This window comes from Schistosoma haematobium, chromosome 3, assembly GCF_000699445.3.
Source record: "Schistosoma haematobium chromosome 3, whole genome shotgun sequence".
Classification (NCBI taxonomy): domain Eukaryota; kingdom Metazoa; phylum Platyhelminthes; class Trematoda; order Strigeidida; family Schistosomatidae; genus Schistosoma; species Schistosoma haematobium.
The window spans coordinates 18,736,569-18,750,076 of NC_067198.1; the positions used below are offsets into that span (position 1 = coordinate 18,736,569).

Below are 13,508 nucleotides of genomic sequence, written 5' to 3' on the forward strand. Positions count from 1 at the left end.
ACAGGAGCCCCCGCTAGAAAGGGTTTACACTTTCGATAAATAGCGGTTTGAATCGTGGGACTGATCGGCTGACGAGCGATTGTAGGACGGAAGAATTGGCGAACAGGAAAGCGATCGTTAATCGTCGAGTTGCCAACGAAGGTCGTTTTCGGAGAACGGTACCAGGAGCGATGTGTTGTATTTATTGCTTGAGTTGGCATGCTACACCAGAGTGGTTTGTATCCAGAATCTGAAGAGGGCGTTCGTAGGAGTGCGCACCAGAAACGCTGCAGACGTAGGACGAAACCACGTTGAGCCGATGAACCAGAAGCGACCATAACGGCCAAGTTCGAGACCAAGCGTATGCCAAGCATTCGAAACCAATATATCGACTGAGTGCGTTGACAAGAGCGTGGGTGGCCAATCCAGCTTTCGCCAAAGTTGACTGAAGTCGACGGAACCAAACGGAGATGGTCGAGGGCGTGGGCTCAGGAAACAAAAAGAAAATCAAAAAAGAGAAGAGTGTAGCATGCAAGTAGCATAGGAATATTCCTACACCGTATCGGTTGTCGACTGTGCGACTAGTCGAGGAAGCGTACGGGTAAACGTACTCGGCGACCGGAACGTGAGACGGCAGTCTCGTTCGCGTCGCGTGAGCCTGCAATCTCATCCGAAGTCAAGGGCGGCGTGGTCTGCTGATCTGGACGTGAGACTGTCGTCTCGTCCGTAGACGGTGCAGATGACGCGTGCTGTTGACTGGGACGTGAGTGAGGTCTCAGGTGTATCTAGCGTGGGACCTGAAGATGGTTTGAGGATCGCGCTAGTAGGTTTGCTTGGTCTAGCATTGAATCTCAGGTTATCAGATAGGGCACTGTCATCGACGTGTGCTGGTTTGAGACGATCAATGCTGACGATCTCGACGCGGCCGTGTCGATCAACCTTGAAGGTCTTTTCGTGACGAGCGATCACGCGAAAAGGGCCTTCGTAAGGTTGTTGCAAAGGTTTGCGTACCGAATCTACTCGTACAAAGACATGTGAACAGGTAGATAACTCTCGAGAGAGAGCGACCTGTCGATGTTGTATTCGAGTTGACACCGGAGACAGCGTTCGCATAAATGCAGACAGTCGATGGACGTAGTCTGATTTACCGAAATTAGGTCTGCTCCGTGGTGTGAATTCTCCGGGCAGACGCAATGTCGTGCCGTATACCAGTTCAGCGGCGGAACATTGTATATCTGCCTTCAAGCTCGTTCGAATACCTAAGGGGACGAGCGATAAGGTTTCATACCAGTTGTCGTTCTCGTGTGCTCGTAGAGCACTTTTAAGTTGGCAATGAAACCGTTCAACTTAACCATTTGATGCTGGGAGGTAGACGTTAATGCGTATGCGAATGCATTCCGTACCAAGCAGCCGGGTCAGCGAGGAGAATAGTTAATGGGGAAAATTTCTCGAATAAAGCGTGGAATTCATCGTCACGCGAATAAAAAGTAACAAGAGTTCGGTACACATAAATGGGAGTCTATTATATTAATACTATTCTTATCGTTATCCGTCATGTCGAGTATATTATATATTAAATATGAAAATATACGACAGACGTGGATAGATAAATCATAGACTCACCGAATTGGCTTCTTTGGAAGATTTGACCAGAAGCAGAGGCGTGTTCCAAAATACGGGTCACCAATTGTCGCGTGTCCCAAACTTTGGGATCACCAATTGTAGCGTGGCGTCGAGTTGAGATTAACTATGAACACCGCTACCAAGAAACACGTGCCAAATAGATCAGAAGGCGTAAGAAGCTCGTTCCAAATGACTCCATAAAATCCCCGAGAAGCCAAATACCAGAAGGCAATTAATGGACCAAGTCGATGTTTATTTGCTGGCGATCTCGTGGCATCGAAAGGATACCGAGATCGTGCCAGGATACAAGCTTGGTTACAGAAGGTAACCGAATTCGCGCGAAGTTACAATCGAAGTGTGTGTAAAAAGAACGGAAGCACAAAATAGCTGTCATTAGCACAGTCAAACAAAAGCACGTTAAAACAAACACTGGTACAGTTGGTTATAATAATAATTGTTTTTATTAAACCAGTCGTGTTCTCGTGATAAACGTGAGTCACTACAGGAGCCCCCGCTAGAAAGGGTTTACACTTTCGATAAATAGCGGTTTGAATCGTGGGACTGATCGGCTGACGAGCGATTGTAGGACGGAAGAATTGGCGAACAGGAAAGCGATCGTTAATCGTCGAGTTGCCAACGAAGGTCGTTTTCGGAGAACGGTACCAGGAGCGATGTGTTGTATTTATTGCTTGAGTTGGCATGCTACACCAGAGTGGTTTGTATCCAGAATCTGAAGAGGGCGTTCGTAGGAGTGCGCACCAGAAACGCTGCAGACGTAGGACGAAACCACGTTGAGCCGATGAACCAGAAGCGACCATAACGGCCAAGTTCGAGACCAAGCGTATGCCAAGCATTCGAAACCAATATATCGACTGAGTGCGTTGACAAGAGCGTGGGTGGCCAATCCAGCTTTCGCCAAAGTTGACTGAAGTCGACGGAACCAAACGGAGATGGTCGAGGGCGTGGGCTCAGGAAACAAAAAGAAAATCAAAAAAGAGAAGAGTGTAGCATGCAAGTAGCATAGGAATATTCCTACACCGTATCGGTTGTCGACTGTGCGACTAGTCGAGGAAGCGTACGGGTAAACGTACTCGGCGACCGGAACGTGAGACGGCAGTCTCGTTCGCGTCGCGTGAGCCTGCAATCTCATCCGAAGTCAAGGGCGGCGTGGTCTGCTGATCTGGACGTGAGACTGTCGTCTCGTCCGTAGACGGTGCAGATGACGCGTGCTGTTGACTGGGACGTGAGAGTGAGGTCTCAGGTGTATCTAGCGTGGGACCTGAAGATGGTTTGAGGATCGCGCTAGTAGGTTTGCTTGGTCTAGCATTGAATCTCAGGTTATCAGATAGGGCACTGTCATCGACGTGTGCTGGTTTGAGACGATCAATGCTGACGATCTCGACGCGGCCGTGTCGATCAACCTTGAAGGTCTTTTCGTGACGAGCGATCACGCGAAAAGGGCCTTCGTAAGGTTGTTGCAAAGGTTTGCGTACCGAATCTACTCGTACAAAGACATGTGAACAGGTAGATAACTCTCGAGAGAGAGCGACCTGTCGATGTTGTATTCGAGTTGACACCGGAGACAGCGTTCGCATAAATGCAGACAGTCGATGGACGTAGTCTGATTTACCGAAATTAGGTCTGCTCCGTGGTGTGAATTCTCCGGGCAGACGCAATGTCGTGCCGTATACCAGTTCAGCGGCGGAACATTGTATATCTGCCTTCAAGCTCGTTCGAATACCTAAGGGGACGAGCGATAAGGTTTCATACCAGTTGTCGTTCTCGTGTGCTCGTAGAGCACTTTTAAGTTGGCAATGAAACCGTTCAACTTAACCATTTGATGCTGGGAGGTAGACGTTAATGCGTATGCGAATGCATTCCGTACCAAGCAGCCGGGTCAGCGAGGAGAATAGTTAATGGGGAAAATTTCTCGAATAAAGCGTGGAATTCATCGTCACGCGAATAAAAAGTAACAAGAGTTCGGTACACATAAATGGGAGTCTATTATATTAATACTATTCTTATCGTTATCCGTCATGTCGAGTATATTATATATTAAATATGAAAATATACGACAGACGTGGATAGATAAATCATAGACTCACCGAATTGGCTTCTTTGGAAGATTTGACCAGAAGCAGAGGCGTGTTCCAAAATACGGGTCACCAATTGTCGCGTGTCCCAAACTTTGGGATCACCAATTGTAGCGTGGCGTCGAGTTGAGATTAACTATGAACACCGCTACCAAGAAACACGTGCCAAATAGATCAGAAGGCGTAAGAAGCTCGTTCCAAATGACTCCATAAAATCCCCGAGAAGCCAAATACCAGAAGGCAATTAATGGACCAAGTCGATGTTTATTTGCTGGCGATCTCGTGGCATCGAAAGGATACCGAGATCGTGCCAGGATACAAGCTTGGTTACAGAAGGTAACCGAATTCGCGCGAAGTTACAATCGAAGTGTGTGTAAAAAGAACGGAAGCACAAAATAGCTGTCATTAGCACAGTCAAACAAAAGCACGTTAAAACAAACACTGGTACAGTTGGTTATAATAATAATTGTTTTTATTAAACCAGTCGTGTTCTCGTGATAAACGTGAGTCACTACAGGAGCCCCCGCTAGAAAGGGTTTACACTTTCGATAAATAGCGGTTTGAATCGTGGGACTGATCGGCTGACGAGCGATTGTAGGACGGAAGAATTGGCGAACAGGAAAGCGATCGTTAATCGTCGAGTTGCCAACGAAGGTCGTTTTCGGAGAACGGTACCAGGAGCGATGTGTTGTATTTATTGCTTGAGTTGGCATGCTACACCAGAGTGGTTTGTATCCAGAATCTGAAGAGGGCGTTCGTAGGAGTGCGCACCAGAAACGCTGCAGACGTAGGACGAAACCACGTTGAGCCGATGAACCAGAAGCGACCATGACGGCCAAGTTCGAGACCAAGCGTATGCCAAGCATTCGAAACCAATATATCGACTGAGTGCGTTGACAAGAGCGTGGGTGGCCAATTCAGCTTTCGCCAAAGTTGACTGAAGTCGACGGAACCAAACGGAGATGGTCGAGGGCGTGGGCTCAGGAAACAAAAAGAAAATCAAAAAAGAGAAGAGTGTAGCATGCAAGTAGCATAGGAATATTCCTACACCGTATCGGTTGTCGACTGTGCGACTAGTCGAGGAAGCGTACGGGTAAACGTACTCGGCGACCGGAACGTGAGACGGCAGTCTCGTTCGCGTCGCGTGAGCCTGCAATCTCATCCGAAGTCAAGGGCGGCGTGGTCTGCTGATCTGGACGTGAGACTGTCGTCTCGTCCGTAGACGGTGCAGATGACGCGTGCTGTTGACTGGGACGTGAGAGTGAGGTCTCAGGTGTATCTAGCGTGGGACCTGAAGATGGTTTGAGGATCGCGCTAGTAGGTTTGCTTGGTCTAGCATTGAATCTCAGGTTATCAGATAGGGCACTGTCATCGACGTGTGCTGGTTTGAGACGATCAATGCTGACGATCTCGACGCGGCCGTGTCGATCAACCTTGAAGGTCTTTTCGTGACGAGCGATCACGCGAAAAGGGCCTTCGTAAGGTTGTTGCAAAGGTTTGCGTACCGAATCTACTCGTACAAAGACATGTGAACAGGTAGATAACTCTCGAGAGAGAGCGACCTGTCGATGTTGTATTCGAGTTGACACCGGAGACAGCGTTCGCATAAATGCAGACAGTCGACGGACGTAGTCTGATTTACCGAAATTAGGTCTGCTCCGTGGTGTGAATTCTCCGGGCAGACGCAATGTCGTGCCGTATACCAGTTCAGCGGCGGAACATTGTATATCTGCCTTCAAGCTCGTTCGAATACCTAAGGGGACGAGCGATAAGGTTTCATACCAGTTGTCGTTCTCGTGTGCTCGTAGAGCACTTTTAAGTTGGCAATGAAACCGTTCAACTTAACCATTTGATGCTGGGAGGTAGACGTTAATGCGTATGCGAATGCATTCCGTACCAAGCAGCCGGGTCAGCGAGGAGAATAGTTAATAGGGGAAAATTTCTCGAATAAAGCGTGGAATTCATCGTCACGCGAATAAAAAGTAACAAGAGTTCGGTACACATAAATGGGAGTCTATTATATTAATACTATTCTTATCGTTATCCGTCATGTCGAGTATATTATATATTAAATATGAAAATATACGACAGACGTGGATAGATAAATCATAGACTCACCGAATTGGCTTCTTTGGAAGATTTGACCAGAAGCAGAGGCGTGTTCCAAAATACGGGTCACCAATTGTCGCGTGTCCCAAACTTTGGGATCACCAATTGTAGCGTGGCGTCGAGTTGAGATTAACTATGAACACCGCTACCAAGAAACACGTGCCAAATAGATCAGAAGGCGTAAGAAGCTCGTTCCAAATGACTCCATAAAATCCCCGAGAAGCCAAATACCAGAAGGCAATTAATGGACCAAGTCGATGTTTATTTGCTGGCGATCTCGTGGCATCGAAAGGATACCGAGATCGTGCCAGGATACAAGCTTGGTTACAGAAGGTAACCGAATTCGCGCGAAGTTACAATCGAAGTGTGTAAAAGAACGGAAGCACAAAATAGCTGTCATTAGCACAGTCAAACAAAAGCACGTTAAAACAAACACTGGTACAGTTGGTTATAATAATAATTGTTTTTATTAAACCAGTCGTGTTCTCGTGATAAACGTGAGTCACTACAGGAGCCCCCGCTAGAAAGGGTTTACACTTTCGATAAATAGCGGTTTGAATCGTGGGACTGATCGGCTGACGAGCGATTGTAGGACGGAAGAATTGGCGAACAGGAAAGCGATCGTTAATCGTCGAGTTGCCAACGAAGGTCGTTTTCGGAGAACGGTACCAGGAGCGATGTGTTGTATTTATTGCTTGAGTTGGCATGCTACACCAGAGTGGTTTGTATCCAGAATCTGAAGAGGGCGTTCGTAGGAGTGCGCACCAGAAACGCTGCAGACGTAGGACGAAACCACGTTGAGCCGATGAACCAGAAGCGACCATAACGACCAAGTTCGAGACCAAGCGTATGCCAAGCATTCGAAACCAATATATCGACTGAGTGCGTTGACAAGAGCGTGGGTGGCCAATCCAGCTTTCGCCAAAGTTGACTGAAGTCGACGGAACCAAACGGAGATGGTCGAGGGCGTGGGCTCAGGAAACAAAAAGAAAATCAAAAAGAGAAGAGTGTAGCATGCAAGTAGCATAGGAATATTCCTACACCGTATCGGTTGTCGACTGTGCGACTAGTCGAGGAAGCGTACGGGTAAACGTACTCGGCGACCGGAACGTGAGACGGCAGTCTCGTTCGCGTCGCGTGAGCCTGCAATCTCATCCGAAGTCAAGGGCGGCGTGGTCTGCTGATCTGGACGTGAGACTGTCGTCTCGTCCGTAGACGGTGCAGATGACGCGTGCTGTTGACTGGGACGTGAGAGTGAGGTCTCAGGTGTATCTAGCGTGGGACCTGAAGATGGTTTGAGGATCCCGCTAGTAGGTTTGCTTGGTCTAGCATTGAATCTCAGGTTATCAGATAGGGCACTGTCATCGACGTGTGCTGGTTTGAGACGATCAATGCTGACGATCTCGACGCGGCCGTGTCGATCAACCTTGAAGGTCTTTTCGTGACGAGCGATCACGCGAAAAGGGCCTTCGTAAGGTTGTTGCAAAGGTTTGCGTACCGAATCTACTCGTACAAAGACATGTGAACAGGTAGATAACTCTCGAGAGAGAGCGACCTGTCGATGTTGTATTCGAGTTGACACCGGAGACAGCGTTCGCATAAATGCAGACAGTCGATGGACGTAGTCTGATTTACCGAAATTAGGTCTGCTCCGTGGTGTGAATTCTCCGGGCAGACGCAATGTCGTGCCGTATACCAGTTCAGCGGCGGAACATTGTATATCTGCCTTCAAGCTCGTTCGAATACCTAAGGGGACGAGCGATAAGGTTTCATACCAGTTGTCGTTCTCGTGTGCTCGTAGAGCACTTTTAAGTTGGCAATGAAACCGTTCAACTTAACCATTTGATGCTGGGAGGTAGACGTTAATGCGTATGCGAATGCATTCCGTACCAAGCAGCCGGGTCAGCGAGGAGAATAGTTAATGGGGAAAATTTCTCGAATAAAGCGTGGAATTCATCGTCACGCGAATAAAAAGTAACAAGAGTTCGGTACACATAAATGGGAGTCTATTATATTAATACTATTCTTATCGTTATCCGTCATGTCGAGTATATTATATATTAAATATGAAAATATACGACAGACGTGGATAGATAAATCATAGACTCACCGAATTGGCTTCTTTGGAAGATTTGACCAGAAGCAGAGGCGTGTTCCAAAATACGGGTCACCAATTGTCGCGTGTCCCAAACTTTGGGATCACCAATTGTAGCGTGGCGTCGAGTTGAGATTAACTATGAACACCGCTACCAAGAAACACGTGCCAAATAGATCAGAAGGCGTAAGAAGCTCGTTCCAAATGACTCCATAAAATCCCCGAGAAGCCAAATACCAGAAGGCAATTAATGGACCAAGTCGATGTTTATTTGCTGGCGATCTCGTGGCATCGAAAGGATACCGAGATCGTGCCAGGATACAAGCTTGGTTACAGAAGGTAACCGAATTCGCGCGAAGTTACAATCGAAGTGTGTGTAAAAGAACGGAAGCACAAAATAGCTGTCATTAGCACAGTCAAACAAAAGCACGTTAAAACAAACACTGGTACAGTTGGTTATAATAATAATTGTTTTTATTAAACCAGTCGTGTTCTCGTGATAAACGTGAGTCACTACAGGAGCCCCCGCTAGAAAGGGTTTACACTTTCGATAAATAGCGGTTTGAATCGTGGGACTGATCGGCTGACGAGCGATTGTAGGACGGAAGAATTGGCGAACAGGAAAGCGATCGTTAATCGTCGAGTTGCCAACGAAGGTCGTTTTCGGAGAACGGTACCAGGAGCGATGTGTTGTATTTATTGCTTGAGTTGGCATGCTACACCAGAGTGGTTTGTATCCAGAATCTGAAGAGGGCGTTCGTAGGAGTGCGCACCAGAAACGCTGCAGACGTAGGACGAAACCACGTTGAGCCGATGAACCAGAAGCGACCATAACGACCAAGTTCGAGACCAAGCGTATGCCAAGCATTCGAAACCAATATATCGACTGAGTGCGTTGACAAGAGCGTGGGTGGCCAATCCAGCTTTCGCCAAAGTTGACTGAAGTCGACGGAACCAAACGGAGATGGTCGAGGGCGTGGGCTCAGGAAACAAAAAGAAAATCAAAAAAGAGAAGAGTGTAGCATGCAAGTAGCATAGGAATATTCCTACACCGTATCGGTTGTCGACTGTGCGACTAGTCGAGGAAGCGTACGGGTAAACGTACTCGGCGACCGGAACGTGAGACGGCAGTCTCGTTCGCGTCGCGTGAGCCTGCAATCTCATCCGAAGTCAAGGGCGGCGTGGTCTGCTGATCTGGACGTGAGACTGTCGTCTCGTCCGTAGACGGTGCAGATGACGCGTGCTGTTGACTGGGACGTGAGAGTGAGGTCTCAGGTGTATCTAGCGTGGGACCTGAAGATGGTTTGAGGATCGCGCTAGTAGGTTTGCTTGGTCTAGCATTGAATCTCAGGTTATCAGATAGGGCACTGTCATCGACGTGTGCTGGTTTGAGACGATCAATGCTGACGATCTCGACGCGGCCGTGTCGATCAACCTTGAAGGTCTTTTCGTGACGAGCGATCACGCGAAAAGGGCCTTCGTAAGGTTGTTGCAAAGGTTTGCGTACCGAATCTACTCGTACAAAGACATGTGAACAGGTAGATAACTCTCGAGAGAGAGCGACCTGTCGATGTTGTATTCGAGTTGACACCGGAGACAGCGTTCGCATAAATGCAGACAGTCGATGGACGTAGTCTGATTTACCGAAATTAGGTCTGCTCCGTGGTGTGAATTCTCCGGGCAGACGCAATGTCGTGCCGTATACCAGTTCAGCGGCGGAACATTGTATATCTGCCTTCAAGCTCGTTCGAATACCTAAGGGGACGAGCGATAAGGTTTCATACCAGTTGTCGTTCTCGTGTGCTCGTAGAGCACTTTTAAGTTGGCAATGAAACCGTTCAACTTAACCATTTGATGCTGGGAGGTAGACGTTAATGCGTATGCGAATGCATTCCGTACCAAGCAGCCGGGTCAGCGAGGAGAATAGTTAATGGGGAAAATTTCTCGAATAAAGCGTGGAATTCATCGTCACGCGAATAAAAAGTAACAAGAGTTCGGTACACATAAATGGGAGTCTATTATATTAATACTATTCTTATCGTTATCCGTCATGTCGAGTATATTATATATTAAATATGAAAATATACGACAGACGTGGATAGATAAATCATAGACTCACCGAATTGGCTTCTTTGGAAGATTTGACCAGAAGCAGAGGCGTGTTCCAAAATACGGGTCACCAATTGTCGCGTGTCCCAAACTTTGGGATCACCAATTGTAGCGTGGCGTCGAGTTGAGATTAACTATGAACACCGCTACCAAGAAACACGTGCCAAATAGATCAGAAGGCGTAAGAAGCTCGTTCCAAATGACTCCATAAAATCCCCGAGAAGCCAAATACCAGAAGGCAATTAATGGACCAAGTCGATGTTTATTTGCTGGCGATCTCGTGGCATCGAAAGGATACCGAGATCGTGCCAGGATACAAGCTTGGTTACAGAAGGTAACCGAATTCGCGCGAAGTTACAATCGAAGTGTGTGTAAAAGAACGGAAGCACAAAATAGCTGTCATTAGCACAGTCAAACAAAAGCACGTTAAAACAAACACTGGTACAGTTGGTTATAATAATAATTGTTTTTATTAAACCAGTCGTGTTCTCGTGATAAACGTGAGTCACTACAGGAGCCCCCGCTAGAAAGGGTTTACACTTTCGATAAATAGCGGTTTGAATCGTGGGACTGATCGGCTGACGAGCGATTGTAGGACGGAAGAATTGGCGAACAGGAAAGCGATCGTTAATCGTCGAGTTGCCAACGAAGGTCGTTTTCGGAGAACGGTACCAGGAGCGATGTGTTGTATTTATTGCTTGAGTTGGCATGCTACACCAGAGTGGTTTGTATCCAGAATCTGAAGAGGGCGTTCGTAGGAGTGCGCACCAGAAACGCTGCAGACGTAGGACGAAACCACGTTGAGCCGATGAACCAGAAGCGACCATAACGGCCAAGTTCGAGACCAAGCGTATGCCAAGCATTCGAAACCAATATATCGACTGAGTGCGTTGACAAGAGCGTGGGTGGCCAATCCAGCTTTCGCCAAAGTTGACTGAAGTCGACGGAACCAAACGGAGATGGTCGAGGGCGTGGGCTCAGGAAACAAAAAGAAAATCAAAAAGAGAAGAGTGTAGCATGCAAGTAGCATAGGAATATTCCTACACCGTATCGGTTGTCGACTGTGCGACTAGTCGAGGAAGCGTACGGGTAAACGTACTCGGCGACCGGAACGTGAGACGGCAGTCTCGTTCGCGTCGCGTGAGCCTGCAATCTCATCCGAAGTCAAGGGCGGCGTGGTCTGCTGATCTGGACGTGAGACTGTCGTCTCGTCCGTAGACGGTGCAGATGACGCGTGCTGTTGACTGGGACGTGAGAGTGAGGTCTCAGGTGTATCTAGCGTGGGACCTGAAGATGGTTTGAGGATCGCGCTAGTAGGTTTGCTTGGTCTAGCATTGAATCTCAGGTTATCAGATAGGGCACTGTCATCGACGTGTGCTGGTTTGAGACGATCAATGCTGACGATCTCGACGCGGCCGTGTCGATCAACCTTGAAGGTCTTTTCGTGACGAGCGATCACGCGAAAAGGGCCTTCGTAAGGTTGTTGCAAAGGTTTGCGTACCGAATCTACTCGTACAAAGACATGTGAACAGGTAGATAACTCTCGAGAGAGAGCGACCTGTCGATGTTGTATTCGAGTTGACACCGGAGACAGCGTTCGCATAAATGCAGACAGTCGATGGACGTAGTCTGATTTACCGAAATTAGGTCTGCTCCGTGGTGTGAATTCTCCGGGCAGACGCAATGTCGTGCCGTATACCAGTTCAGCGGCGGAACATTGTATATCTGCCTTCAAGCTCGTTCGAATACCTAAGGGGACGAGCGATAAGGTTTCATACCAGTTGTCGTTCTCGTGTGCTCGTAGAGCACTTTTAAGTTGGCAATGAAACCGTTCAACTTAACCATTTGATGCTGGGAGGTAGACGTTAATGCGTATGCGAATGCATTCCGTACCAAGCAGCCGGGTCAGCGAGGAGAATAGTTAATGGGGGAAAATTTCTCGAATAAAGCGTGGAATTCATCGTCACGCGAATAAAAAGTAACAAGAGTTCGGTACACATAAATGGGAGTCTATTATATTAATACTATTCTTATCGTTATCCGTCATGTCGAGTATATTATATATTAAATATGAAAATATACGACAGACGTGGATAGATAAATCATAGACTCACCGAATTGGCTTCTTTGGAAGATTTGACCAGAAGCAGAGGCGTGTTCCAAAATACGGGTCACCAATTGTCGCGTGTCCCAAACTTTGGGATCACCAATTGTAGCGTGGCGTCGAGTTGAGATTAACTATGAACACCGCTACCAAGAAACACGTGCCAAATAGATCAGAAGGCGTAAGAAGCTCGTTCCAAATGACTCCATAAAATCCCCGAGAAGCCAAATACCAGAAGGCAATTAATGGACCAAGTCGATGTTTATTTGCTGGCGATCTCGTGGCATCGAAAGGATACCGAGATCGTGCCAGGATACAAGCTTGGTTACAGAAGGTAACCGAATTCGCGCGAAGTTACAATCGAAGTGTGTGTAAAAAGAACGGAAGCACAAAATAGCTGTCATTAGCACAGTCAAACAAAAGCACGTTAAAACAAACACTGGTACAGTTGGTTATAATAATAATTGTTTTTATTAAACCAGTCGTGTTCTCGTGATAAACGTGAGTCACTACAGGAGCCCCCGCTAGAAAGGGTTTACACTTTCGATAAATAGCGGTTTGAATCGTGGGACTGATCGGCTGACGAGCGATTGTAGGACGGAAGAATTGGCGAACAGGAAAGCGATCGTTAATCGTCGAGTTGCCAACGAAGGTCGTTTTCGGAGAACGGTACCAGGAGCGATGTGTTGTATTTATTGCTTGAGTTGGCATGCTACACCAGAGTGGTTTGTATCCAGAATCTGAAGAGGGCGTTCGTAGGAGTGCGCACCAGAAACGCTGCAGACGTAGGACGAAACCACGTTGAGCCGATGAACCAGAAGCGACCATAACGGCCAAGTTCGAGACCAAGCGTATGCCAAGCATTCGAAACCAATATATCGACTGAGTGCGTTGACAAGAGCGTGGGTGGCCAATCCAGCTTTCGCCAAAGTTGACTGAAGTCGACGGAACCAAACGGAGATGGTCGAGGGCGTGGGCTCAGGAAACAAAAAGAAAATCAAAAAAGAGAAGAGTGTAGCATGCAAGTAGCATAGGAATATTCCTACACCGTATCGGTTGTCGACTGTGCGACTAGTCGAGGAAGCGTACGGGTAAACGTACTCGGCGACCGGAACGTGAGACGGCAGTCTCGTTCGCGTCGCGTGAGCCTGCAATCTCATCCGAAGTCAAGGGCGGCGTGGTCTGCTGATCTGGACGTGAGACTGTCGTCTCGTCCGTAGACGGTGCAGATGACGCGTGCTGTTGACTGGGACGTGAGAGTGAGGTCTCAGGTGTATCTAGCGTGGGACCTGAAGATGGTTTGAGGATCGCGCTAGTAGGTTTGCTTGGTCTAGCATTGAATCTCAGGTTATCAGATAGGGCACTGTCATCGACGTGTGCTGGTTTGAGACGATCA

General features: G+C 47.7%; 1 protein-coding gene across 1 annotated transcript; it reads right to left on the reverse strand.

The window, feature by feature from the left end:
- Nucleotides 1–3,803: 3,803 nt before the first annotated feature.
- MS3_00005175 (uncharacterized protein) lies at nt 3,804–8,910 on the reverse strand. The gene has a single exon (XM_051213201.1). It carries the CDS (start codon nt 8,765–8,767, stop codon nt 8,147–8,149), a length of 621 nt encoding a protein of 206 aa, XP_051069156.1. The 5' UTR covers nt 8,768–8,910; the 3' UTR covers nt 3,804–8,146.
- Between the last annotated feature and the right edge of the window lie 4,598 nt (nt 8,911–13,508).